General features: G+C 35.9%; 2 protein-coding genes and 2 pseudogenes across 5 annotated transcripts; 1 reads left to right on the top strand and 3 right to left on the bottom strand.

The window, feature by feature from the left end:
• Positions 1-274: 274 nt before the first annotated feature.
• On the bottom strand, positions 275-10906 carry LOC149906731 (uncharacterized). Of its 4 annotated transcripts, none has more exons than XM_090104912.1 (4): positions 10774-10906; positions 10278-10420; positions 9353-9447; positions 275-5771 (listed from the first exon to the last, which is right to left on the bottom strand). In XM_090104912.1, the coding sequence occupies exons 2-4, from the start codon at positions 10411-10413 to the stop codon at positions 4632-4634; spliced, it is 1371 nt and encodes a 456-aa protein (XP_089961038.1). In that variant the 5' UTR covers positions 10414-10420; positions 10774-10906; the 3' UTR covers positions 275-4631. The 4 variants fall into 4 exon arrangements, with proteins under 4 accessions (XP_089961038.1, XP_089961036.1, XP_089961037.1 ...); XM_090104910.1 differs by having other exon boundaries at positions 10781-10905; XM_090104911.1 differs by having other exon boundaries at positions 10544-10904.
• Positions 10907-14969: 4063 nt separating this feature from the next.
• Positions 14970-17569, top strand: Atg12 (Autophagy-related 12). Its single transcript, XM_090104917.1, has 3 exons — positions 14970-15385; positions 15632-15768; positions 17136-17569. Exons 1-3 carry the CDS (start codon positions 15274-15276, stop codon positions 17256-17258), a joined length of 372 nt encoding a protein of 123 aa, XP_089961043.1. The 5' UTR covers positions 14970-15273; the 3' UTR covers positions 17259-17569.
• A 510-nt stretch (positions 17570-18079) lies between these two features.
• Positions 18080-21692, bottom strand: LOC149906729 (uncharacterized; annotated as a pseudogene).
• A 3222-nt stretch (positions 21693-24914) lies between these two features.
• Positions 24915-26242, bottom strand: LOC149906728 (uncharacterized; annotated as a pseudogene).
• Positions 26243-27883: the final 1641 nt, after the last annotated feature.

Genomic DNA, 27883 nt, shown 5'->3' with positions numbered 1-27883 from the left:
TATTGAAGAACAAACGTTAATGTGTATTTATGGACTAATGATAAGGAACAATATTAAGTAATAAATTTCATTGAGGGGGCTAACCAAACGGTCAATATTACTTTTAAATAAACAATTAAGGAACAAACAATTATTTATATCGAACAATCAAATGGCGCTCTACTTGGGCAAATTCATAGCTCAACTTTTTTGTATGGAATTGGACCGTCTAGTATATTATTATTAGTCTGTGGTTTTAGCAATACATAATTTAAAATGGAATAAAACTCCAAAATATAGTTCAATGTTTTTATTCAATTAAATTTTTGTATACTCCTTCACTGCTTCCTTATCTTTTAGTAAAATATCGTCTAACGATTTAAACTTTGTTACGAAGTTAAGCATTGTCTAAAGTTTTTTGTCATAAGACAGAAATAGTCTTAGGGCGGCCGTACACGGACCGCTTCAAGACTGCTTGAGACCGACGGCTCGAGCAGTCATGCGTACGGCCGCAGCGGTGAAAGAATGTCTATAATTAACCGCGAAGTCGCGTCTTCAAGCCGTCGGTCCTAACTGCTTGAAGCGGTCCATATACGGCCGCCCTTATTCATTTAAATGCCAATCAACATTTCAATATATTATGTTAACCACTTTCCTAAAAAATTAAAAACTTAAAACATTTTATTTGTTCACTTTAAGATCTGTCAAATGATGCCACATTATGGCACTACAAATTCTGAAAACATATATATCCGGTCCGCCCCGGCTTCGCCCGTGGTACCTATATGTTTAAACTATTCTATCTCTCAAGTTGGATCGAACTGCACATGGTGTGCGAATTTTATTATAATCGGTTAAGTGGTTTAGGAGTCCATTGAGGACAAACATTGTGACACGAGATTTATATATATGTATTAAGATATAATATATAGTGTTTACAGATTGATTACAATATTATTAAAACAAAATGCTTTTAGATATGTTTTGATTATTTCATAGTCATCTTTATTATTACCAATACATAAATATTCAAGTCAACATTTTCATTCATTTTAATGCTATAAATCCATAAGCTTATTGGGTATTTTCTAGGGTCTTAACTATCCTAAAGTCAAACATTTATTCAATTACACTTCTTCTAGAAGCACTTTTGAATCGTCATTACATATTATTTTTAACATTTACCACCGATTCGGAAAGATCTACGGAGAAGAACCGGCAAGAAACTCCATAGTTGCTCTTTTAAACCATGTCAGTATTACAATTAAAATTATACAAGATATGTAACAGCGTATATATTTTCAAAATATGCCAAAGAACTAAACTAATGCAAAACAGGGTTGTCAGAGTCAGGGAAGTCGACCAATTCCCATTAAGAGTGTATAGTGTACCTTGTTTCGACTGATACTCTACTACAGGGTGTCCCAAAAAGTAGTGATATACTGAAGCTGGGAGGTAGAGGACCTAGAGGGCTATCCGAATCACCCCCATGTATGTCATGCGATTTATCGTATTATCGGAGTTATGCCGTTTTTTTCAATTTTTCACCTATCACCTAGTATGATGAGATTTTTATTCAAGGTGACGTTAATTATTGCGGTAGATGCTTTTAGAGTTAGTTTTATTCTATTCAAAGATCTAACGATACGATAGTAAATTTTACTGTACTAAATTGGCCCATCCATCAGCTTAGCACACAACAAAATCAAGCATCTACCGCAATAATTAAAGTCATAAATAAAAATCTCATGGGGGTGATTCGGATAGCCCTTTAGGTCATCTACCTCCCAGCTTCAGTATATCACTACTTTTTGGGACATCCTGTATAACATACACAACTACTATCTTAATCTAACCGTTTCGGGATATTCGAACGTATCATAAAAAATTCGCACTATGAGCTTAGATAATTTGAAATGTGTTATTCTTATTATTACTATTGTACAATTTTGACATGCAGAATAAGATGCTTTATGACCTCTTTAAGGGTGCCTTTTCACCAGCGATGTGCTATGTAGATATGCTTCAACTACAAACCACACACATATGTGCCACAGCTACGTAGCATAGCGCATCTCTGGTGGAAAAGCGCCCTAAGGCGCGGGACAGATACAAGCGGCGCGGCGCGCATCGGGCGCACTGCGGGCGCGCATCGGGCGGCCTGCCGGCGTGCATCGGGTGCGCTATTGGCATTTTGTATGAAATAACTTTGGAAAGGCGGCGCAACCGTGGCACAACCGTGGCGTGCCGTCTCGACGCCTTTCCAAAATTCTTTCATACAAAATGTATAAGAAGGACGTGGTGCAAAACAGATTCAAGAGGTGCGCTTATGGCACGCCCGCGCCCGCGCCGCTTGTGTTTGACCCGCGCCTAACACTTCTTTTTCTCAAAAAACATGAAATACTAACTGATTATTCATTCCTCAAAGTCTTAGTGTAATGTACATCATTGAAATATGTATATCCGTGACACTTATCTATCACAAATATTTAAAATACAAGTAAAAATAATTTAACTAGTTAAAATTTGTTCGACAAAAGTCTCAATTGCACAAATTTCTGACAGTACATAAAACCCTTAGATCATTAAGTAATGGATAACACTCACAGGCGCTTCCCCTTTTGCCGAGGTATAAGATTTTTCAAATCGAAAAATCTTATACATTCATAAAAACTACTTGCGTAGGTAATCGATTACAAACACTGTGCGTATTCGTAAAACATCGAAAGGACGTCTGCGAGTGCTCCGCTAAAAATGCCGTTTTATGCTGTCAAGTCTTGCAGAAGCAATTCAAACACATCAAATATTAAAAAAGATGGAATAACCTTCCATTTAAGTATTTTTTTATTTTTTTTTTACGTAAATATCAATTTAAATGCAATTTCTAATAATCGTCGATGTATCGTTTAGCGATATGATCAAGACAAATAATCGAGTCATGTGTTTACTCGATAATTGATGCGGCCTCACGAGACTATCATGGAAAGAAAATATACAAATTTAATCTTTATGAACTAAGAGATAAAGTTGAATTTAAAACGTGATATTGAACCGCATTCCCCACGAGACTATATTTTAAAGAAATACAAATTTAGCGAGACTATCTTGAAAAGAAATACAAATTTAATCTTTATGAACTAAGCGATAAAGTTGAATTTAGAACGCGATATTGAACCGCACTCCCCACGAAACTATAAAGCGATGTAGCGAGACTATCTTGAAGAGAAATTCAAATTTAATCTTTATGAACTTAGTGATAGAGTTGAATTTAAAAACTCGTCGCTTAAAAGGTCGTAAATTTTTACGACTTTCTTAGTGACGGACTGCTTTTAACTTGAACGTCGATAAAAAAATATTTAAGTATAATTTGAAATGAGATGAGAATTAATCTTTATTATATTAAAATTTTATACAACTGCATAAAAAGGAGTATAATGTTTATTTTGTAAGTCTTGTATATATTTATTAAAATTTACGCTTGGTTACTTTTAACTTGCAGAACATTTTAATGGTACGGAACCCTTCGTGCGCGAGTCCGACTCGCATTTAGCCGTTTTTTTTTGTAATGTTAATCTTGTAACCTTTCTATTATGTAATCTATACTAATATTATAAAGCTGAAGAGTTTGTTTGTTTGTTTTAACGCGCTATTCTCGGGAACTACTGGTCCGATTTGAAAAATTCTTTCGGTGTTAGATAGCCCATTTATCGAGGAAGGTTATAGGCTATATATCATCACGCTACGACCAACAGGAGTGGAGCCACGGGGGTGAAACCGCGAGAAGCAGCTACTTTGTTTATATGTATGTATTAATATTGCGTATATTTCAGATTTACAAAAAATCCTGCTTTAAGGCTAAGGTGGATTGAATGCTGTGGGAGAAAATCAGAATGGACACCTCGGTACAGAAATAATAAAAATTTCTGGACCGATATTTATTTTATTGAATATAATATGTGATGTGTTGAATAAATACATATTCAAATACAAATAAAATGGCGTTTTATTGTTTTTTCGTATGCATATAATAATGATGAAAACGTTACAAATGACCTGTGTAGTATTTTTTATGAATATAATATTATGTTATTTCTAATTTCAACAAAATTATTATTTTTGTAATATCGATATGGTTACATCCCTTTAGAGCGATTGTATTATTACGTATATGTACAGAGATTTTTCTGTGTAATCGATGTATGTGTGCAAAAACATGCTAGTCTGTCAATTTTGTAATAGTTTGAGTTTGTAAAGACACAAATTATTTTTGTGAATGTGTGATTGTGTTTCAAAGTGTGAGTTACCCTCCCCGCACCAAAATCGGCAGAAAGTTTAGTTAGAACATTTGCCAGCGTGCTCCATCCATTACTTAATGATCTAAGATAAAACCATAAAACTAGAGAGAAATTAAAATATTAGAACACAAATTAATTATTAATTGGCATAATCTTACACTAATATATCATAGAGATATAAAATATTATTCACATACATTTGTATTGAGTCATTTAGTTGTAAAATATTTAAACTACTTACAATATAACATAAAAAATATAAAATAATCTGTTTCCTATAATAATATATGAAAAAATATCACTTCCTACGGAAATTCGTCAATTATATTATCACCGTTACTTGTGATTATTTATGTTTTATTCTGAATTTGGGCTAGAAAGTTTCTTTCTTATAATCTCATCTTGCACTTTCAAGGTCGCTACCAAGTTCGTCCAGTTAGGAGGTCCATCTTGTGTGGAGACAGTTTTATCGTTAACACGCTTCATATATTTTTGCGACAGTTCAGTAGCGTACGCTGAAGGCACAAATTCTTGTGTTGGTTCTACTCCCAGTGGCTCACTTGCAACAGAACTGGTTCTGTCCGTTTGACTGTTTGGAGACTTTCTTGTTTCTTTCTTCTTGTAGGTAATTGGCCCTAAGAACAGACCAGACTTGGCTTCTATTGATTTTTTTACGTTTGCTGATGGTTCATTACTTACACATTCACTTGATTCTGTGCTAATATTAGAAATTTTATTTTCAGTCTTATCAATATTATTACTCTCACTTGATGGAGAATAATCCTCTCCTGTGAGCCATTTTTTGACTTTGTCAATGGAATTTTCCATGTATGTTTGTGTTTCCTCCGCCTCACTAGTCCTATCTATTATTATTTCATGTGCTTGCTTCTTTTCAGTCTCATTATCACAGACTGTGGTTTTGTAATGTTGCGGCGTTATCAAATTTGGTTTGGCCCCTATAACCTCATCCTTTGTGGTTGGTGTCGAATTAGAACATAATTTCATTAATGTAGCAATTGCTAAATTTCTTTGCCTCTTAACTTTAACACAACTCGTTTGTGCAGTGTTACTTATGCTAGTTATGAGATTTTCTCTCAATTTCTCCTTTTCATTTGGCTCAAGACTAGACATATCTATTTTACTATCGACAGGAATCACTTCTATTTTCTTCGAATCACACAATGGACTATGGTTTTGACCAACATCATTGTTTTGTTTTGTTTCTAATGTGCTATTCAAATCCTTATTTTCCTTAAATTGATTTGAATTCCTTACGTCTTGTTTGTTTGGCATTATATTTTCGTTTAGAGGCGATTCGACTGCTCTTTTCCTATTTGAATTGGTATTTGATGTTGAATTTACACTAGATTTTGGTACGAAAGGTGGTACAGAAGGATTTAATTTACTTATAACTACAGCCTCTTGTGTCAATGTTTCTCTTATTTTCGTGTTGTCAGACTCGTCGAAAGATGAATCATTTGTTGAATAGCCGTCAACCTGAAATAAAAAGGAAAGAAACTTATAATAAATAACACATAATTTTTTAGATTTTAAGCAAGTAAATTGGTGTAGTAAAGTCACTGCGGGATGAGTGACTTCAGTCCAGACATTAAAATTATATAATAGACTATTTTTATATACTATTTTAATTATATTAATACATTATCATCATCATTAGTCCATTATGATCTTACGGTAGAGACATAGGCCTCCTATGAGGATACCAAATCCATACTAATATTATAAATGCGAAAGTAACTCTGTCTGTCTGTCTGTTACTCAATCACGCCTTAATTACTGAACCAATTTGCATGAAATTTGATATAGAGATATTTTGATAACCGAGAAAGGACATAGGCTACTTTTTACCCCGGGACATAGAATAGGTTTTATCCCGGAAATCCCACGGGAACGGGAACTATGCAGGATTTCTTTGACTGCGCGGGCGAAGCCACGGGCGCAAAGCTAGTATTACATAAATCTTAAAAACTTTACTAATATCACACCCCGGACACTCCATACAAAATTATCGTTTTGACAGTCACCCTGTAGAGAGTGCAATTTATGTGTGTGTTAACGCTTTAGGGTTCGCACATTAATTGTGACGCGGAAAGAAATTCGCGTTTTTCTGATGAAATACATCCATTATCAACACAATAACTAACCATTTTCTACGAAAAACGATAATCACAAATCCAAAATTACTTTAAGTCAATTTGATTAATGTTGTCAATGTTCGTTGCGTATCGTCCTTATATTACGGAAAAATGCGGGCCATCTATAGCCTGATTGTGCGGGGTGAGGTAAGTGTTTAATCTCTCAAGTTGGATCGAACTGCACATGGTGTGCGAATTTTATTATAATCGGTTAAGTGGTTTAGGAGTCCATTGAGGACAAACATTGTGACACGAGATTTATATATATTAAGTAATACCAAACTATATAGGTACACGGATATTCCTTTTGCTTTGTTAATCCTATCTCCCGCTCTATAATCATGTCACCACCACAGATACCCTAATAGGTATCTAAATAGTTGTTTTCAATAGATATCCTTGTAGCTGAGTGATGAACTTTTTGCATATAAATGCAAGACAAATCAAATAAATTTATGAAGGAAGGAATATGGAATTCTTATAATAATAATTGATATAGTGTACAAACTAAAAAACACGCTTTAACTCATGAAATTATTGTATTGTCAGTTTGTCACCATTGCTTGATTAGTGTACAAAGTTTGAATAAAATATGTTTAATGTGGGGCAAAATCAAAAGAAGTTGTTTAAAAACAAGTACGTTGGTTACATACAAAGTTACAGATAAAGCTAAAACAAAACGTGTTATAAAGAGCTAAATATTATAATCTAAAATTCTAAAATGGTCTGCGCGACTGGCCGGATTAATTTTGTCAAAACGTTGTATTTTTGCTACTAATAACTAATTGATTTCGCTTCTGCGATTCAGAACATGTTGCTATTAGACCGGGAGATACTGACACAAAATTTCGAGTCATTTGTAACAGGATGGCGGTTCTACAGGGTTCTTAGTACGCAATGACAAAAAGAAAAATGATGGTGTGAACGCTGGTACCGGCGGCTTAGTCGCGTGGGCGTTAGTCGAACTCGTCGGAAAATAGCGAAAGTCAAACGATTTGTAACAGTATGGCACTTATTTTTCCTGTAAGTTTGAGGATCGACGAATATAAATACAAAATTTCAAAGATCTAGGTGTTGGAAATCTTCACTTATATAAATTAATAATAAATTTATTTTTCAAGTATGACAGCACTTTTTCCCCCTACTAGAAGTATGGCAAATATAATAATGGTCACATTTTATCAAATACTCTCCAAAAAGCCAAATGCAATACTGGTACAAAAAGATAGGCGAAATAAAAAAAATTTGCAGATTTTCGGCGGTATGGCGACCATTTGGAATCGTCCGAAAAGTATGGCATGGCGATTTTCGTAAATGGCTGCACGACGATGGTTACCTGTGCAAAAGTTAGCTTGGTACAAATGGTTGAATAATTGTTTTTTTTAAATCAACACATTCGCGTCGGTATGGCGGGCTGTAAGTCATACCGGAAAAGTATGGCATGACACTACCGCCTACTTCTTTTTTATGGGCTATCGGTAAATTCTAAAATTTTTGTGTTACAAATCGTTTGACTTTCGCTATTTTTCCGACGAGTTCGACTAACGCCCACGCGACTAACCCACCGGTACCAGCGTTCACACCATCATTTTTCTTTTTGTCATTGCGTACTAAGACCCCTGTAGAACCGCCATCCTGTTACAAATGACTCGAAATTTTGTGTCAGTATCTCCCGGTCTATATGGCATAAAGGTCTGATTTGAAATGCAAGCGAAATACACAAATACAAATAATAATTTGAGCATGTTACCCACTTAAAATATTACGTTATCAAATTACGAGCAGCTTAGTGGAATGTGCTGATTCTTTTAAGTGTCGTAATAAATTACGCATAGCAACAAAAAATGACGTTCAAGAATATTTTAAGTGGATCGTAAATTAAAACTTGGGTGCATATTTGTTCATTTTAAATATTATTGTAGTTCTTGTTCTTGAAATGAGAAATGTTTCATGGTAATATGAAACCCTTCATTTTCTTAACAATTGGAATGCTCATTAAAATAATTACGTTGAAAATTACTCGGGTATTAGAGACCAGAAGGGTTACATAATGGAGAATGATGCTTTAATTTATAAATAAATAATGGATATATATTAATAATGGCTTAATTGATGATGTTTAAATATATTTCAAATAAATTATCTAATACTAACTAAACCTAAAAATATAACATTAACGATGCAACAAAATGGAAAAATAATGAAGATAATTTAAGAGATGTGAAAGTGCTACAAAATTTGTCAGTTGCGCAGTTTACTTTATAAATAAAACTAATTTATTTATAATACATTATTGTACAAAATAAAATGTAAATACAGTCAAAACCGTTTATGGCGACATCGTTAAGAACAACATACCGGTTAAATTGACCAAAATCAAAGGTCCTGGCTGAATGTTATATGACCGCCTTATCGAAAACATTGGTTTTTACGACATTGTTTACTACGACATACTGCATTAAGCGACCACATTTGGTTAATATTTTCGGAGTATTATATCTGTAGAACGACCGGCTCTGCTGTATTGTAAACAATTTGAATAGGTAACTGTATCCACATCTGGCACGGTATAATAGTCAATGGCTATTATCGTAAAAGTAAACCACATTTGGTTAATATTTTCGGAGTATTATATCTGTAGAACGACAGGCTCTGCTGTATTGTAAACAATTTGAATAGGTAACTGTATCCACATCTGGCACGGTATAATAGTCAATGGCTATTATCGTAAAAGTAATCAAAGTTTAGGGTCTTTTGTAATTCTTAGAAAAAAAGCACATGCATGCAGTAGCCTGAAGGCCCGGTTCGTCATATCTCTTTCTCGTAGTATTAAAAAAAGACATTGCTTGTACAATAGGCTTCATTGCTAACAGCAATCTCTACCAGACTAAACGGCTATAAAAAAATATATTATATATTTACCAAGCGTATCATTTCTGTGATCCCTTGTAGGTCTGGTTTAGTCTCATCTTGTAAAATACAGTGGCCATTTAAATTGTGCATGTCTTGTAACTCATCTGAAATAAAATGGTTATTGTATCTTTTTCGTTAATTGTAACGAATTACGTTGTGTTTGTTGTCATTGATGTGTTTATTTGATGTTATATTGTTACACACTAAATATTCACTAGATGATCGAAGCAATTTCATTCATTCCTGATTTTCAATCATTCACTTTGTGACGACGCTATTTTTATTTCATCAAAAACTGACAACACAGTAAACATCAGTTTACTTCATCTAATTAAAAATCCGAGTATAGTTGTAATTATTTAAATGATTAAGTTGTGATTTTAATAGTTTGCCAAAAAATAATATTTAAAATAAGAGTTACAAGCCGTTGGAACACTAAATAGAGAAAATGGATACTTAAATAAAGTTTACAAGAAAAGTCAGTTATAAATAAGCCAAATTTAAGCTTATATTTCTTAATGCCACTAAAAACAGTGGTATAAAGTTATTTTTCACATTCCCAACATTAGCTATCTTAAATTTGGAATGATCGTACTTAACATTTGCCATCTAACCTACCACTCTAAGCCCACCACAATCAAAATATTAACAAACAACTAAAATAGATAGGTACTAAATCATTCTAACTTATTCTCATGTTTTGTACTTATAACTTAACAAAACTGAACATAGAATAAGAAAATAGCTTACAGCTGGAATGGAACAGATTAACAGGAAATCCAAACAGTCAATTACTATTTATCCAACAATAATCAAGCACTTATCATCAACTAATTCAGATTCTTGATGACCAAAATTTGAATAAGATTTGAATGTTTCAAATGAAACCAAAAGCTTTTGAAACCAAGCTCTAAAAACGGAAAATATTACGTACCTTCGTCAGTATTATATCGTGGTTTTTGTTTACCCACCACTACATATTTCGCGTCTAGGTCACTGACAATCTGACCCGATGCTCTTGCGATGTCTTGCGTTACATCTTCTATGGTATACCATTTTCGACCACTCATTGTTACGCTGCAAAGTAATAAAAAATATCGATATTACATATAACAAACACGTTACAACATGTCAATGCAATCCGTTTTTGCCAGTACTTAGTTCTAGACCACTGTTCTAGACGAAAATGGTGAAACTTACGATGCTAAAATACGTTATAAATTAACGTATATTTTATTCCAACGGAGCATCAAATCACAATTTGCCTTAATTAAGATTTATTCAAACTAAAACATTTATCGACCACTTGTTTTTCGTTAAAACTATTGCGTCAGGCGTAGGCGTAGCTAAAATTGTAGTGACTAATGCAGTCTGACGAACTGAACTGACGAAAACATGGACGAAAATTAGCACGTGAGTAATTAACGAACAACGGACTTCAAGTGTGTCGGGACTCGGGGCTGTCGGCGAGTGGTGACTGGTGAGTTCAGAGTTGAGAACTTGAGAGTTCCCTGCTTTTTGTATCTTTTCCTTGTCATTGCTGATTGCAGTTTGCACTTTGCATTGTCTTTTCATAATTTGACAGTTGACACTTGGCAGATAAAGCGCCTTATTCACGGTCCATCCCCGCTGTACGTCAGCTCGAGGTGGTGCTGGATGTATCCTACTGACGATCGTGCGCGCATCAGCCATCAACTTATCAAGCATGGCATTTAAATCGAACGAAGTTAACGAGAGGACGTATGTGAAAATGCCACCTGCTTTATCAAAACGCAAAAAAATGGGAGTTCTTCTGATATTGTCAGCAGCAGAAGAGAATAAAAGAAAAAGGAAGAGAGAGGAGTGTGCCTGATTTAGTAAAAGCTCATTATCACACTGTTTGTATGCGTTTCCTGAGAACATTTACTATGGTAATGTTTATTTTTTTTACACCATATGAAAGTAGAGATTTCATTGAACAAAAAGCTCCCCAAGTTTTTGAAAAAAGCTGATATTTTGATGGGTGACTTTTCGATTGAAAATTAGGTTGATTTTTTGGTATTAATTCAAAATAAGGCGAAAAAATAAATATTTTCAACAAATAAATTACAGTGTATTTGGGACATAATAAAGTAAGTTTCCACCAAATTTCGTAGAAAAAAAATAAATTTTGAAGTAGATAAAAATAAAAGACCAAAAACTTGGTTTTTTGAATTTTTCACCTAAATTTTGAAGTTATGTGAAAAAATTGTGAATAAAAAAGTTGTAGAACTTTTTATTACCTACAACTTTGTCATTGAACTTTTTTCCGTAGGACCTTGTAGTTTTGTCGGAAATCGAGAGAAACCATTTTTTTCTCTTAAAAGCTCCCCCCCTCCCACTTCCCGAACTAGGATTGACCGTAATTTATTTTTCCTTTTATTTTCATCATATTCCCCTCCTTTTCTAATGGGTTTCATCCAACTGCGATTTTTTTTTGTTTCAAAAATTATCTACTCTTAGAGCGTATACGCACTATGCGGGTAGCCGCATTGCGGGTAGCCGTCCGGCTGACCGCAAGCACAATTATGTACGTAATATTCATTTCTATGCGCACTGAGCGGTCTGCGGTAGCCGCATCGCAGTGCGCATAGAAATGAATATTACGTACATAATTGTGCTTGCGGTCAGCCGGACGGCTACCCGCAATGCGGCTACCCGCATAGTGCGTATACGCTCTTAGTCTATTATGTTCCGCTCAACAGGGGTCAACCGGCTTCACTGCACTCTGTCGCTTAAGAGCGTTTTCACATTATCCGATCCGATATCGGATATCGGACGCCGATAGCCGATATCCGATATCGGATACAATTTGCCCTTTCACATTGTCCGATAAAATCGTTCCGATATCATCATGAGTGTTGCCAGAAATTTTTAGAGAAAACTAAACTAAATTGCCAGTTGATAAAAAAAGGTATAATTAAAAAAAATCAAATGTTATAGATTCTATCATAGTTGTACACAAGAAGCTTATATCTAATACACTGTAGATTTCAGTATGAACATTAACTTGTAACAAGAAAATATGACGTTGAATGACGCCTGTATGTTTTTTTTATCCCTTTTACACCTAGGTAGTTAGTTAGGTGTGAAAGGGATAAAAAACATACAGGCGTCATTCAAGGTCATATTTTCTTGTAACAAGTTAATGTTCATACTGAAATCCGGTGTGAAATCTCCTCCTTTTTTTGAAGTCGGTTAAAAACAAAGCACTCAATGACAACAATACAATAAACAGCACAACCGACATCCGAGTAGGAGGAGGAGCGAGGCAGAATGAGATAAAATAAAGATGATAGACACTAATGACTACGACACTAATTTCGAAGATAGATATTTGAATTTAAGAACGCAATATATTTTTGTTTACTTCAGTTCAGCCAATTGCCGTATATTTTAATACGGTAATTAAAATAGCTGCCGTATAAATCGTATTTTTAATGCCTATAAATACTTAAATGTGTGTTTTCTTAATAAAAAAAGGTTTCTTTTAATAGAAAGGGTTTTAGGTTAAAGCAAAGAATTTTTTTAAAGATTTAGCGCCCTATAAGACTGAAAATACACAAACTAGTGTTTTTTTGCTGTTGGTATACTGCCTTTTCGAAAATTGAGTTGGCAACACTGAACTTTATCGTCCGATAGCCGCCGGCATATCGGTGTCGGCTCCGATATCCGATATCGGACCGGACAATGTGAAAGACAGGTACATATTTCATAAGCGTCTTATTCACGGTCCATCCCCGACGTACGTCGGCTCAAGGCCGCGGTGCTGGATGTATCCTACTGACGATCGTGCGCGCATCAAGCAAGGCTAGGGTTGCCAACTTTTATTTGAAGAAATAGAGTATATCTGATTTTAAAGGAGGTAAATAAAGAGTAAATAAATATTTTTAAAAATGTATTTTTTTGTACTTTTTGCAGTAACTAAGAATTTTTCATTATTTTTAAATGAATTATATGAATCCAAACATTCCAAATCTAAATTTCTATATTTCAAGAGCTCATTTTTAATTAATTTTTAATGAAGCTCGGTTTCTCTCTTCCCGCCACTTCACATTCATGACCGAAAAGACTCTTTCAGTAAATGCTGAAGTGGCGGGAACAGAGAGTATATAGACAATCATTTTTTTTAAACAAACAAATTCGTCAAGATATATTTTTTTAAAATAAATTGCCAATTTTCTGTAGTGGACTTTTGCATAAAATCTGTGTCATTCAACAATTCGCCTTGGAGTTCTTTTAAAATAATAACTTCTGAATATAAACTGTCCATGTGTACAAGGTTGATCCAAAAGTAATGATAATTGGGATTTCCTGTGTACATAAAAATATAAAATAACCGTTTCTTGCTTGCTCATGTACTCACTAAGTTATCACAAAAAAATCATATATCAATAGGCCACGTTTCCAAGTAATTTCTGTTTATTATTTATTTCTGTTGGCAACACTAATCTGCTGTACGTCCGCGCTATTCACTGTCCATCTGCACGACGTTCGCGGTGGTGGGGGTGCTCGCTGGATGAAAAGTTGGTCGTGCACATCCAGCAAGATAATAATAATAATTATTGACGTACGTCAACGCTATTCACTGTCGTTTTGCGTCGTGCATCGTGTATGACCTTGGCGGGACGTACGTCAAGATGGACCGTGAATAAGACGCTATACATTTTACTTCCCTCCGATATCGGATATCGGCTATCGGCGTCCGATATTCGATATCGGATCGGATAATGTGAAAACGCTCTTATTGGTAATCAATTCAGATATCAGATTAAAAATACATGCATATTCAAGAAGTTATTAAAATAATATAGTTGTAGTTTACAGAATGACGAATGGATATATGCCCCGTTTTCCAATTACAGCACTAGAGCGCATTATGCGGCATAATGCTTAACGTTGAATGTTCCAACTACAGCAACGCTTCGCACAATCGAGCACTAGAAAAAGTAATGCGCGTGAATTGATGCGTGCAATCGATTTATCGTTAGTAATTATTAATTGTTGGAAAAAATTTTAAAGCTTTCGTTTCATTGTAGTTTTTTCGAAATAATCAAAGTTAATTCAAATTGTGTTAAAAAAATAAATATAAGTATGGATGAAGGCACAAACATTGAAAAAAATGTTAATGAAATAATCAAAATCCATATTACTTAAAATAACCGTAAATATTTTTCAAACAATTATTATGTATTACACTTTATTTACACATTAATGAGGTTATTGCTAACTCTAAGAATATTTTTTTTTTCAACACTGAACTTAGCGCAACCTGCTGGTGCGTTTCATGTTCCAATTAAGCATCAGCATAATTCGGCATTGTGCGGCACTGAGTCGCATTATGCTCTGTAATTGGAAAACAGCCATAGAAACTAAAGTTTCAAGAATCAATCATACGTTTAATATCGAGCTGCACCACAGAACAGCACGGTCGATAACTGGCAACAATCTTATCAACAAGAATAAAATCTCAGAGCAATAAAATAATAGTGTCGTCCACTCAGGTCGTCCATGGTCGTCCAACGGCAACATCCGAGAAAAAAAAACTGGATTGTCATTTGTCATTTTTTCACATTTGTCACTACTCACTTGTCAGATACGGTCAGATCAGGATCAATCCGTTATCCGATCATTGATCAATCACTAATCAGTATCAGATTCAGAAATCGGAAGCACAGAAGTTTATACTACCATTGTCTTTTTTTTTAATTTGCGAATAAAATTTCTTATCGTATATAAATCTATTCAGATTTGTTGTCCTTAATGAAACGAGTTAACAACGTGTGTGTGAGTTAAATAAATTGCCAATTGTATTTTGTTCTTAAATTTATTATCTCACCTGTAACTTAAAAGATTTGGATTGAATATTGTTTTCAAAATAATAATTATTATTGGACTCAAAATAATTAAAAATGAGTGATGATAAGCCATCTGAAGAACAGGCTCAAACTGAGTCTCAAGTAGAATCTTTGAAAGAAGACCAAAAGGATAACGGAGACAGTATCAAATCTGATAAAGTTAAAGGTACCTATGTTAACATAATGTCATTTTCCAGTTTTGAGAAATTTGAAGGTTTAGTTTGTTCATGTTTGTAGGAAAAGGAAAAAAATGTATGATGTATATTGTAATGGGAATTTGAAATTGTTTCAATCTGGTAAACAAAACCATAGTCATTAATTTCCTAACAATATTGTTACAAATAGGTTTAGTACTGCGATTTTAATAATTTCATCAATTTAAATTAATAATTCATGCCCATGTTGTTTTCAGTTGATATATTATTAAAAGCAACTGGTAATGCTCCAATCATGAAAAAGAAGAAATGGGCAGTGGATGCCGAAAAGCCTATTGGATGGATTATGGAGTTTGTTAAAAAGTATTTAAAATTAGAGGCTGATGAAAAACTGGTGAGTTATCTTTGCTTAAATGTTTAGGTGCCTCAGGAGTGAAATGGTGTTATTGGCTTGCATTTTCTACACTTATAATTAGTTTTATTGACTTATAACTGATTTTATGAACAAACAATTAAAAAGAAATCTACATTCCTTAAAAAACTACATCTTTACCAGAATAAAGATAGCTACATCTGCTTCTGTATGTCTTTGGTATTGTGAATTCCTAAAGAACACCATTTGTAAATTTAAAAACATGTGTGTATCAAGCAATTGATGTTCAACAGTAATGTTTAAATTTTTTCATTAAAACAAAGATTGTAGAAGCTATGAATGTTTATGGTTAGGGAGCCAGGTGCAAATTTGGTTAACTATTTCCTCTCAAGAGATAATTCGTCAGACGCATGAGAGTATAGTATTATAAAGCCTCGTGAACGTCAGCTGGCGCTCGGTTGGGGGGGTGCCTCCCACGCACATAGGAAAAAAAATACATTCATTCATTCATTTCCTCTCAGCTAAAAATTTGTCAAATTGTAGCTAACCCAATATCTCAACGAAAAAAAATAGTCAGCTGGTTACAACATGGTGTATTATACGTCAGCTGGTGTCTCGAACATGAAAGTTAAATTTAAAGAAAAATTTATTTTCCGTTATTTCCTCTCAAAAAAAAATTTACCTGATGATACCTTATATGTAACTGTGGATATATGTCAGCTGGCTGTATCTTGGTGGAAAAACCGTCAGCTGATACGGGAGGCTACAACCGCTCTTCCCCCCAACCGAGCTCCAGCTGACGTTCACGAGGCTTCATAATACTATACTTTGATGCATTTTACTAATTACCGCTTGAGAGGAACTTGGTCATAAAATCTGCTGCTGGCTCCCGGACCATTAGATTTGCAAATTTTGTTCTTTTTTATTTCTTCTATATCAGTCAGTATTCTTACGGTTATTGTAATTTGTAAGGGTTTTCATTAGAATCTTACAAAATCTCGTCCTTTGTGGTAACTGCATAAAGTATTTTAAAGTGTAAATTGCCACTTATGCCATTTGGTTTGGGTGTTTTTATAAGACATATTAATTACTTACCATTTTTTTACATATATCAATTACTAGAGGTCCGCCCCGGCTTAGCCTGTGGTACATATTTCGCAATAAAAGGTAGCCTATGTCCTTTCTCGGGTATCAAAATATCTCCATACCAAATTTCATGCAAATTGGTTCAGTAGTTTAGGCGTGATTGAGTAACAGACAGACAGACAGAGTTACTTTCGCATTTATAATATTAGTATGGATTAAACTATTTACTTGTAAATTAAAATACTTACCACTAACCCGCACTAAACTTCCAAATAATGTAAAAGTGTATATTTTTATTTCAGTTTCTATATGTTAATCAAACATTTGCGCCATCTCCGGATCAAATTATCAAGAATTTGTATGAATGTTTTGGAACTGATGGCAAGTTAGTTCTACATTATTGCAAGAGTCAGGCTTGGGGATGAATCAACGCCTTTTAGTTAAAATGAACCAAAGTTTTAAAGTAAGGAATGATTTTAAACAGCAGTTTGTATACTATTTAATTGTAAACATAAGAGGGAAGTGTTTAAAAACTCGAGTAGAATTAATTTCTAGTTTTGGGAGTTGTATTTAATTTTTTTATATTTGTTTAATTTTCAAATTATTATTTTGTGCTCTGTCTGAAGAAACTTCAATTTTATGCAAACATAAAAATTCTAATTTCAATATTGTTTAGTAATTATTTCATATGCCATGAATAAGTGGATTTTATTTTGATGATGAAAGAAAGTTTTAATATAGTCAAATGGTATGTTGTTGGATTTAGTTAAATAAATAGTTAAGAGGATTATAACAAGAGCTAGCTGAAATTGAGTGAGTCGCGCACACTTTAACACAATCGACGACGGTTGATGGAGATCACGCCGGAGTATTGTACTAGATGGCGCCACAGCGACGTGAAAATAAGATACAGATCTAAGAAATAACTAGCCAATTCGTTTATTTTTGATTTGTTGTATTACTTGGAAAATAAGGATATGGGTGATTTTAAAGTAAAGCTAATAATAATATACTTATATTTTTTTGATTACTTGAAATATGCGATCGACGAAAAAAAAAATTTTAATCGTAACTTAAAAGCGTAAAATAAAAATTATTAAAAAAATTGAAACCGACTTCAAAAACTAGTTGTAGAAGGACTTTCTACTTAGATCTCAACCGGAGCGTCCGGTAACCTAACCAAGCAATACGCAAGGATAAAACACTTAACATTCCCTAAATAAAAAGCTCAAAAACTACTAAACCGATTTTGATTAAACGTGCACTGTTCCCTAAGTTGAACAATACTTGTAAAAGAAAAAAGAAACAAGCATTGTTGTTGTACAGGCCGCGTTACGTAAAAAGAGCGCTGGGAAAAAGTGGAGTGGGTAACTTTGCGCATGGGTACACTCGCGCACGCAAGTACTATACTAGGCCTATTGTTTTATTTTTTAACGATCTTTTCGCTCGCCGTTTCGTATATTGATTAATGCTAGGTACATTGATAAATATATGGAATAGCAAATATAACTAAAACATGTTGAATGCAGTTTAAAATGTTTAATCTAGAATATTTAAAAAAATTAAAGTAAAGGGGAGACTCCTTCCATTAAATCGTCATGGGTGACGTGAAATCCAGATGAGGACGCGGTGTTGGTGCTAGAGGTGGCCATTTCATCATCGTCGCTTCCGTCACTTGAGCTCTCATCGTCATTTGACTCAGAATCATCATCCCCTACGTGAATAACAAATGTTTCTGTCATCATATCGACCACATGATCGCTTTTACAGTAATCGGCCTCTCTTTCCTTTACCTTGGTGCATAACTTCGCCCATTCTGTTGCTCCCATTAAATTCACTTTGTCATTTACTAATTCAGTTATCCGTGCAAGGTTCCAACTTACATTCTTGCTGGCGACATATCCTTTAATTTGGGACCAGGCCATTTCGATTTGATTAAGGTCAGGGTGATATGGAGGCAAACGAAGTACCGCATGGCCTGTTTCGTTCAATATAGCATCGATATTAAATTTCTTAAATTGTTCTTTATATTTTTTTATTAAGTTGTACAACTCCGGCTTTAGCATGGATTCATCAAATTTAATTTCTTTTTGTTGGAGCCAGGTTTGCATGTCTGCTTTTTTAGTGTTGGACGTTGGTGCGGCATCGAGTTGTTTGTTATGATACGATGCATTGTCGACTACCACGACTGAATTAGGCGGTAAATTTGGTATAAGTTTAGTACGGAGCCACCGCTCGTAATTCTCCGAATTCATATTGTTGTGGTAGTCGCCGCTTTTTGTACCGGCTTTGAATGTCAGCAAAGCGTTCGGCACAAAACCAGCTTCTCCACCCGCGTGCACTATGACCAATCGGTTACCTTTAGATATAGGTTTTTTAATGCCTTTGGCTGTCAGTCCAAGAATGGTGAGACGCATGGGAACTATCGATGTATGATTCATCAGTGTAAATGATAGGTCTTCCTTCCTCTCTATATTTTTTTATCTTCCTCAGATATTTAATCCTCTGCAATCGAATTTGTGACTGCTCAATTAACATTTTTCTATTGTTTTCTGTTTTTTTCCACTTAAAACCCAAGTTTTTTATTATTCGCCTGAGACTTGCTGCAGATCCTTGGAAATTTAGATCTTCCTGTAACTTCCTTCGCAACTTACCATTAGTAGGCAATTCTTTTTCAGTGACGTGAAAATTGTGGATTTTTTTTTTATTACACCCTGGTCAAAGCTGTCAATATCTGTTATTGGTCTTTGTTTATTCCTTTTATTTATTCCGGGGGTTCGAAAGACAGAAATTCTGAATCTTTTGAACTTTTAACAATTCGTCTCACTGTAGACACGGAACATTTTGTTGCCACTGCGGTTCGTTTCATGTATTGTTTTAAATTATCAACTGAATTATTATCAGCTTCTCTCTTCATAGAACAATATACATCATACATCATTTTTCTCACTTTTCTGTGAAAAACCATTTCGTAATTAAAAACTTTTGTGTGCAGTAGTACTTTGAGAACAAACGTAACGTGAACACAGCGCGGGAAGCAAAGGTTAACTGACGAACTAATAGCGCACCGGCAAGCAAGCGGCGCGTCACCCGCCCGCCCCGCGCCGCACCTCATGCCACCATCGATCGATAAATCATCTAGTGCGCAGCTTGACCGCCAGCGCTCTTACATGATGCCACCTGTATTTGATAGTATTCACCGATTCCGTTTTGAAGATCTGATGTAAAGTCATTGTTTGAGGTATACGTATAGATATCAAATCTGCATCTACTGAGAAATTTTGAATTGAGTCTTGTGGTACATAAAATGTCAATACTGATGAATCAGGTTTTGGAGAATTTCGTAAGCGGTTTCTGCATTTGGCACATCCATTCTTTGTGAGACGCAGTTGTCAAAACGTCGCTTTACTGCGGCACCGACACCATCGGCGGCTCCTTTTCCGTGAGAAGCTTCACTGAAATTCCAAGTAGAATTTGGGAATCCCATTAGCACATAAGCTTAGAGAAGAAGTAAAAGTTTTTCTTTTGCTTGTATTGGCTTGTTGGGCCATCTGAAAAAAAGTGAATTCCAGTGATATTCGGTAATATTTTTCTGATGTATTGCAAGATTGGAGTCAGATGGGCCCATATTGCCTCTGGTCCGTGTTCATTGTTTGATGAAATGGACGCAAAGGTTTGAGGTTCTTTGTTTTTTTGCATATATCACTCTAGTATGAATTGTAATTTGTGGTTTAGATGCTCCCAATGCATCGTCTGTACTTCTTTACCGTACTTGCACGTATAGTTCTCTGAGATGTCAATATGCACTACAACTTCGTTTGTCGTCAATTTTTTTATGCAGGATAATTAATATTGAGAATACTGATGTTTTATGTTGTATACATGTTTACTGAATGTATTCAAGTCACTATTGTATGAATCAGTTAATGAGAGATCATTGTGCCGCTTTTCTCTCTTTTAACCATTTTTTCAGTAGTTTTATTAAGACCGCTGCTGTTTTATTTGTCAATTTTGAATTTCCTTAAGGACTTGGGAAACTCGAAAGGCACCAATCCGCTTCGAAGAAGATTTAAATAAAGGTGGAGGTAGTTTTTTTACTATCTGATACTTAGCGATCACACGATTAGTATCTGGTTTTTCCGACCATTTAAATTTTTTGTCAGTATTTTTTTTTTGCGAATTTGATGTCTAGGCTAGCTAGCGATTCATTTATTTGTCCGACATATTATCTGCGTGGTATACTTCTTTCTGAGATAAAATTGACGATTACCCAATCGCCTTCGTGGACCATATCTTCATCAAGATTATTTACGTCATCTTCCTCTTCGCTCATCGCTGTTCTCGTCTTCCATTTCGCCTTCTATGATATAATCGGACTCTGGTGATGGTGGTAATACGTGCTGGAGTCACCGTCAGATATCAGTCGTCCATATATCCGACCGTGTGTTGCCAAAGATTGTTTAAAACCTTCCACTATAATCTCACTCTCCATCCCTGTGGATGGACTGGAGTAGTTTTTGGAGCAGAAATGTTCAGGCATTGTTGATTTTTTCTTTTCAGCACGATCACAATGGTAGCAGTATTTGTTACGGACTCCCAAATACAAAAGTTTTCCTTTTTTTTCTACCTACGATTGCGGCAGCGCCGGATAAAGCAGAATAGTTTTTTTTGTACGACCTTTTAGCATACACACCATCTGCTATCACATCAATGATTGGCGTGCCATTCTTACTAACTCTACCTTCTGCTATAGCCATATTCTTCTCTTCTTCAGCTGCTTGGTCCATAGACTGTTGTGCAAGTTGCTGCCAGTTCTCGGATATCAATTTGTGGTTCTTTTGATACGTCTTTTGAGACATGATTGGCAAATTCATGGCAGATGAAAATTCTTGTAGCTGAGAATGACCACACCCAATCGAATTGGTACCAGCTACAGCACATATTGTATTAATTGGCAAACAAGTATCAGCGTCGTTATTGATAACAAATTGTCTTTTACACATTTTACATAAAAAGTAAATTTAGAAGAAAACCCGTGAAGTTTTTAGCCAACTAATTGAATACAAGTTAGTTCACAGTCCAATGGTCCGTGATTTGATATTTTATTTCTTCTTCTGACTTTTCCAAAAATAGGAAACTTTAATGATTCTCCGTCCAATTTGGATGTTCTTTCCAGGAGTAAAGTTTTTCATCTGTAAAAGTAAATGAACATACCTGTAGCATTGTAAATAAAAATTATTATAATAAGTAAGTTTGTATTCGCGGAATAGCTTACATGGCGATTTTATCTTGATAGTATTTTGTCATCGTCTCTGTAGGTTGCTTCTTCCTTTGTAGTAATTCTTCAAGCATATTTCCATAATCGCGATATCGAGGAAATGCTCGCAATAGCATATCCTTCCATTGTTCCCACGTGTAATCGTAGTTCTCTAGACGATTATACCACTTCTTTGCTTGACCTCGCAGCTTATCTTGTAGGTAAAATGATTTAGTTGTATCGTCCCATCCATTTATTTCCCCAATTTGGTCAATTTTACAAATCCATGCTGGTACCGTGTATTCCTCACTATCATGGTCAAATTCCGGGATTAAAGATGCAGCACGATGAACTTTTGACTTATTTGGAGCTTGGGGGTCATCTTCCAGGTTGCGTAAAGCCTTTACTACTTCTTTTTCCAGCAGATTCTTGAGCAGCTTCCGTGCAGGCGGTGAAGAAGTACCCTCATCTTCCTCCGACATTGATTCGTCAGGAGGTCGATAAACTTGTGGCCGATGTCGTTTCATACCACTTCTGATTTGTGAAGAAATGGAGAAAATAAAATTGCAGCGTAACGACACACTTATTTATTTCGCAAATTTCAACAAGAAAATCAATGCTTAATTATGGCTAGCTATCATATATATAGGCTCATCGCCTCCGCGTGGCTGGCTGGTAGGCATGGCGGCTGGCTGGAGGGGAGGTCAACATGGCGGCTTGGCTTGACGGGGGTGACAGGCGACGTCACGTCTGTTACAAATATCAAATCTTTTTTATTTTTTACTTTTCCGTTTTTGCAGTCGGTTGTTTTTAACGTAGTTATTGTCATTTCGGCTTCGCCGTAGTCGAGTAAAAGGTGGCAGTTGGCACGCATGGCAAGATGATGTTACCATTAGTGCTGTACCGATTCGATTATTTATCTAATCGATTATGCGAACCAAGATAATCGATTATTAGTTCGAAATAAAAATTGTTACAAATTGTCTTACCTCCAGATTATAAAAATGAAACAAAACTGAATTAAATCACATATTTATTTAAAATGAAACTACAAGATATTAAAATTCAAACAAATACATCAATTTCCAAATTCCAATCAGTGGCCAGTTAGCATTTAAAAAAATGATGTAATCTAAATGCTTTGGCAGCAGGCTGTTCCTCCTTAAATTTGTCAACTGACCTGCTTTAGAGAAAATTCTCTCCGAGGGAACGGAGGTGGCAGGGATACACGAATATTTCAAATGTAATTTATACAGATGTGGGTTATTTGTTTTCATGCTCTTCCAATACAGTAGAGGATTGCTTGTCCTTGCAAGTTGAGGCAATTCTAAGTATTTATTTATTTATTTAACACTTTATTGTGCAATAAACCAGATACATAAAATAACAGTTTACAATAAACAAAAGCACAAAGGGCGGCCTTATCACTATGCAGTGATTTCTGCCAGGCAAGTATTGTCGTAATGTTATTATATTTTCAGTTGAAGATGTAGATGTTGCGATAAAATTTGATTTCTTCTGATCAAAATGATCCCAGATCGATGGTTTTGCAGTTACTTGCTCAAGTTGTTGTGGTTGTGTAATTACTAGCTCACTAGTTCCTGGAGTGCTGTTTCTGAGATAAGTTAGTTCTTCAAGACAACGTTGTTGGGCATTTTTTGCATTACTGTCCGTACCGAAACCAAGTTTTTTAAAACGTGGATCCTGCAGACAAGCTATTGCCACATGTTTGTTGCTTTCTAGTGAGCCAAGTCGTCTATGTAGGACTTCTAATAATTTTTCTTTCACTTGACCTCCAGTTAGTGTTTCGGTATTGATTGCATTTAAGTTGTACTGCAGTCCTCGAATAAATGGAATTACCATTCCCATGGTGGGATATTTTTCTCCAGAGAGTTGCTCTGTAATTTCTTCAATATTTTTTAGAAGTGCCACACAGTCCACTAATACTTTCCACTTATTATTATCAAGGGATTCCAGTGTAAGATCAATTTCTGCTAAAGCTATCGTAAGTGGGATTTTAACTTCACACAGTCTCGCAAACATAATACTTATACAGTTCCACCTAGTTTCAATGTCTTGTTTTAATTTTAAAATTGGCATATTCATTTGCTTTTGTTTTGCAGACAGAATCTCAGTACTTTTGACGCTGTGTCGGAAATGGGCAACTATACGTTTGCATTTCTGAATTCTATCTTGCAGAGTTGGATTTCCAGTAAGTGTTTCTTTAACACTCAGATTGAGAGTGTGCGCAATACATGGATGGTGGTGTTTTTGAAGATTCTGATTTATCACTTTTTTCATATTGGCTGCATTGTCTGATACTCGCATGAGATGGCTATTTAATTATAGTAACACCCAGGTTCTTGGCCCTTTCTAGAATTTTTAACTGTATATGGGTTGAATGCCCGTCAAATATAAGTAATGCGGGGGGGTCTTGGCTTAAATGTGGTAGTTCTGTATTAAACATGTATTTTTCGAAAACCAGTCGTATCCTGGCCTTTCGTTTTTAAATGGAGTTTTGTAATTATTTTGCCTTACGTGTATACTAACCAAATCTAATGTTTCTTTAGATGTAAGACCAAAACCATATTTTTCCATTACCCGCAAGCCATTGGCGAGTCTAAGCTCAAATTCTCTATTTGATGTAGTTGGTGGGCCTCGATTATTTTTCACAACTCTTCTTTTATTATTTGCTCTATCAGCAATAGTAGTGCGGGGAATTCCGTATTTTCTTGCCGCTTCATATGCGTTAAGTTTACCAGCTTTGACCTCATTTACAGCTTTCATTAATGTTTCGTAATCGTAAGAGTCTGCTGTTTTTCTTTTATATTATCTCACTAGGATGTAAAATTACTTCCAACCTTTTAAGTTTTTTTTCAATAATTCCAAATGTCCTATCAGCTGGCATGTACGAGTGGCCTGTCACTGGGAAAACGATTTCTATCGTTTTGATGATTGGATTATTTAGTAGCCACTTGGCGCAAGCACCTACCACGATACAATTTTTATTTTGGCCGCCACAGCCGTCTGCGACCAAACGAATTGTATGTATTCCACTTTTGTCAGTTGCAGTGAGACGATGAAATACTGCTGAAGCTACTAGATTGGAGTCTTTAGCAAAGTCATTTTTTGTGCAGATATAAGCGAAAATTCGTTCCTTTGCAAGTGGAAGCTGTGAAGAACCCTCCACCATGGTCCATGGTAAAGTTGTAATAATATAACTGCCTACTGTAGTAGCATGCCTGATCAGGCAGTTTTGGTAGGGGTAGATTTTTCTGGCAGTCAAATGAAATTATCTTGAGTACATCAGATGCTTCTCTTAATTTCTCAAAAAAGGCTTTTGCCCTCAATGAATGAACTCTCTTTTCGGTCATTAAAATATTTTCCCTTTCAAGGTCAGCATCGTTCTTAATCCTTTCAGAGAGCTCTAAACACTTCGAACAAACGTCGGTCATTGGAGTTCCAAATCCAATATTATATGAATTATTAAAAATACTTCGGAAGTACGACTGTTTCACGTCCGGGTGTGAATACTCACTTTGTTTATACATTTTAAAAAGTTTTGCAATGTTTAGTTCTGCTGGGAGATACTTGCGTTCAGCAGTCTTAGTCTTCCGACAATAATGTGATTCGACACATTTAAGTTTTTGTATAAACCTGTGAACGGATGCTTTTTGATCAGCATATTTTTGTATTTTATGATTTCCGCCACGTCTTTCGTCTGCCACCTGTCCGGTATAAAAGAAACGCTGCATTACATAGTTTATTCTATGCTTTGTGACCTGAAAAATACTCAAACAGGCAACAGCTTCTTGCATACAGGTATTTTCTTTTTATTTAATTATACTGAAAATTTCATAGTTGTTTTCCTTTTTGCCCTTAAAGCCAGCTCTGTGCTTGGTAGGCACAATTGAACACAGTTTCAAAATCATGGCATCTTGGGCCTGTTTGTCGGGGCGAGAATAAATTTTTTGGTGAATTTCTGCCATTTGACGAATGGATACATTTGAACACTGTAATGCTTCTGTATTATGACTACATACTCGTTGTGGTAAACTTTCTGCAGAATACCTGAAAAAAATAGGTAGGTACCATGTGAGTAATAACATCTTCACTTCCTGTGTACTCATGCCTGTACAACAGACACAAACGCACTATCGTGTGTTTTTTCATATCATATATATATAAAGCTACACTACCACTGACTCACTGACATCGCTTTTCTCGGAAACTATGCGGAAAGTTGGGGGGATTTAGACGTGATCGTGTAGAGGTGCGCCGATCGACCAGAGGAAAAATATAGCGATCTCGGTCACCTTCGAAAACCAAGTGGACCCCTGGAGGTGCGCAAAAACGGTGGTACATGGAGGGGGGGTGTCTGAACAAAAAATGCTCGGAACTGGTGGCGATTACCAGGGGTGGTGGAAAAATGGGGATTTTCGCGAAAACAAGATGGCCGCCGTACTTTGCCAAAATCGCCGTTTATGAATCCTTACGTCTCAAATTTGGCACACGTGCTCTGTTCGAGCCGGCGAATCGATCGGTGCCCCGTTCGAGTGGCTCCGGGCCCCGGTTTCCAACTTTCATACATTGGAAAATCCAACGGCCCGCGGAAACGGTGCGAGTTGGGTGGGGGGTGTCGGAACTAAAAATGATCACCACCTTGGGACGCTACCAGGGAGCCATAGCGGGACGCTCGATTTTGGAATTTTTCCATTTTTGGCGCAAACATAAAAACGTAAATTTAGCCGAGGTGGCGCAACGCGGAAACACACTCTCACCACGTTTGTACTCGCCCAGCTCCCAGGATATCTAGAAAAATCCGAAATCTTGAACTTTCTTACAGCCCGCGGAGACGGTCAACGGCCCGCGCAAACGGTAGCAGCTACATCTGGGGTGCTCAAACTAAACTTGTAGTAGACCTCGAGCAATTACCACAGATAGTGAAAAAAATTCAAAATGGCGGAAAAAATGGCCGCCGCCATACAAATTCTAAAACGGCCATCGCTGGTCCGATCGCGCTGAAAATTGGCACAGGGGCTTTAATCGAGCCGCATGTTAAGTTGGCATACTCATAATCGAGTTTCCACCGCTGGTTTCCGAGTTTCATACAACGCAAAATTCGACGGCTCTCCGAAACGGCGCGAGATAGGTGGGGGGTGTACAACTAAAAAATGATCAGGAAGATGGGGTGCTACCAGGGCAATGGAGAAATTTCAATTTGGACGCAATTTTTTTTTCAAAAATGGCCGATTTTTTGAGGCAAGATGGTGGCGCCGGTTACTTCACGATCGGTCTGAAAATTGACTTCTGTGCTCTGATCGGTCAGATTTACAAAACTGCATACTCAGAATCTCTCTCCGATCCCTGGTTTCCATTTTCCATACATCAGGAAATTCAACGGCTCTCTGAACCGGTGACAGGTAGGTCGGGGTCGCCTAAGTAAAAAATACTTCAAAACCTGGTCCGCTTCCAGGCATATAAAATTTTTTGGTAAAAAGCGAAATTTTTTTTTTCAAAAATTTTGTATGGAAATTTCCATAGTAGGAAGGGTAATTGAATAGCAACGGAAAAAGACGGCGCCGCGGGCTGCTTGCTGCCCGCGCACCGCGCAACCTCGAAGGTCGACAGCCTCTCGGAGTAGAAAATATTTATTAACTTTTGAACTACCGCACGAGCCAAGCGAGCGAAGCGAGCGAATCACGGCAGCGGCTGGCGTAAATATTCAAATAGGTAGCGAGGAGCGAAGCGACGAGCGAGTTAAGTTAACTTTTGAACTACCGCACTAGCCAA

This window comes from Colias eurytheme, chromosome 8 (genome assembly GCF_061535395.1).
Source record: "Colias eurytheme isolate Ceu_HAF_F1 chromosome 8, ilColEury1 Martin Lab GWU primary, whole genome shotgun sequence".
Taxonomy (NCBI): domain Eukaryota; kingdom Metazoa; phylum Arthropoda; class Insecta; order Lepidoptera; family Pieridae; genus Colias; species Colias eurytheme.
Note: the sequence above shows the minus strand (reverse complement) of the source record. Positions and strands in the feature narration are given on the sequence as shown.

Excerpts from the sequence above, each read along its gene's own strand:
- Atg12 (XM_090104917.1), top strand. The coding sequence starts at position 15,274 with ATGAGTGATGATAAGCCATCTGAAGAACAGGCTCAAACTGAGTCTCAA. Across the intron at positions 15,386-15,631 it reads CAAATCTGATAAAGTTAAAG|TTGATATATTATTAAAAGCA; the intron begins GTACCTATGTTA and ends TGTTGTTTTCAG. Across the intron at positions 15,769-17,135 it reads TAGAGGCTGATGAAAAACTG|TTTCTATATGTTAATCAAAC; the intron begins GTGAGTTATCTT and ends TTTTTATTTCAG.
- LOC149906731 (XM_090104910.1), bottom strand. The coding sequence starts at position 10,881 with ATGACAAGGAAAAGATACAAAAAGCAGGGAACTCTCAAGTTCTCAACT. Across the intron at positions 10,421-10,780 it reads CGAGTCCCGACACACTTGAA|CGTAACAATGAGTGGTCGAA; the intron begins GTCCGTTGTTCG and ends ATTACTTTGCAG. Across the intron at positions 5,772-9,352 it reads TCACAGAAATGATACGCTTG|GTTGACGGCTATTCAACAAA; the intron begins GTAAATATATAA and ends TTTTTATTTCAG.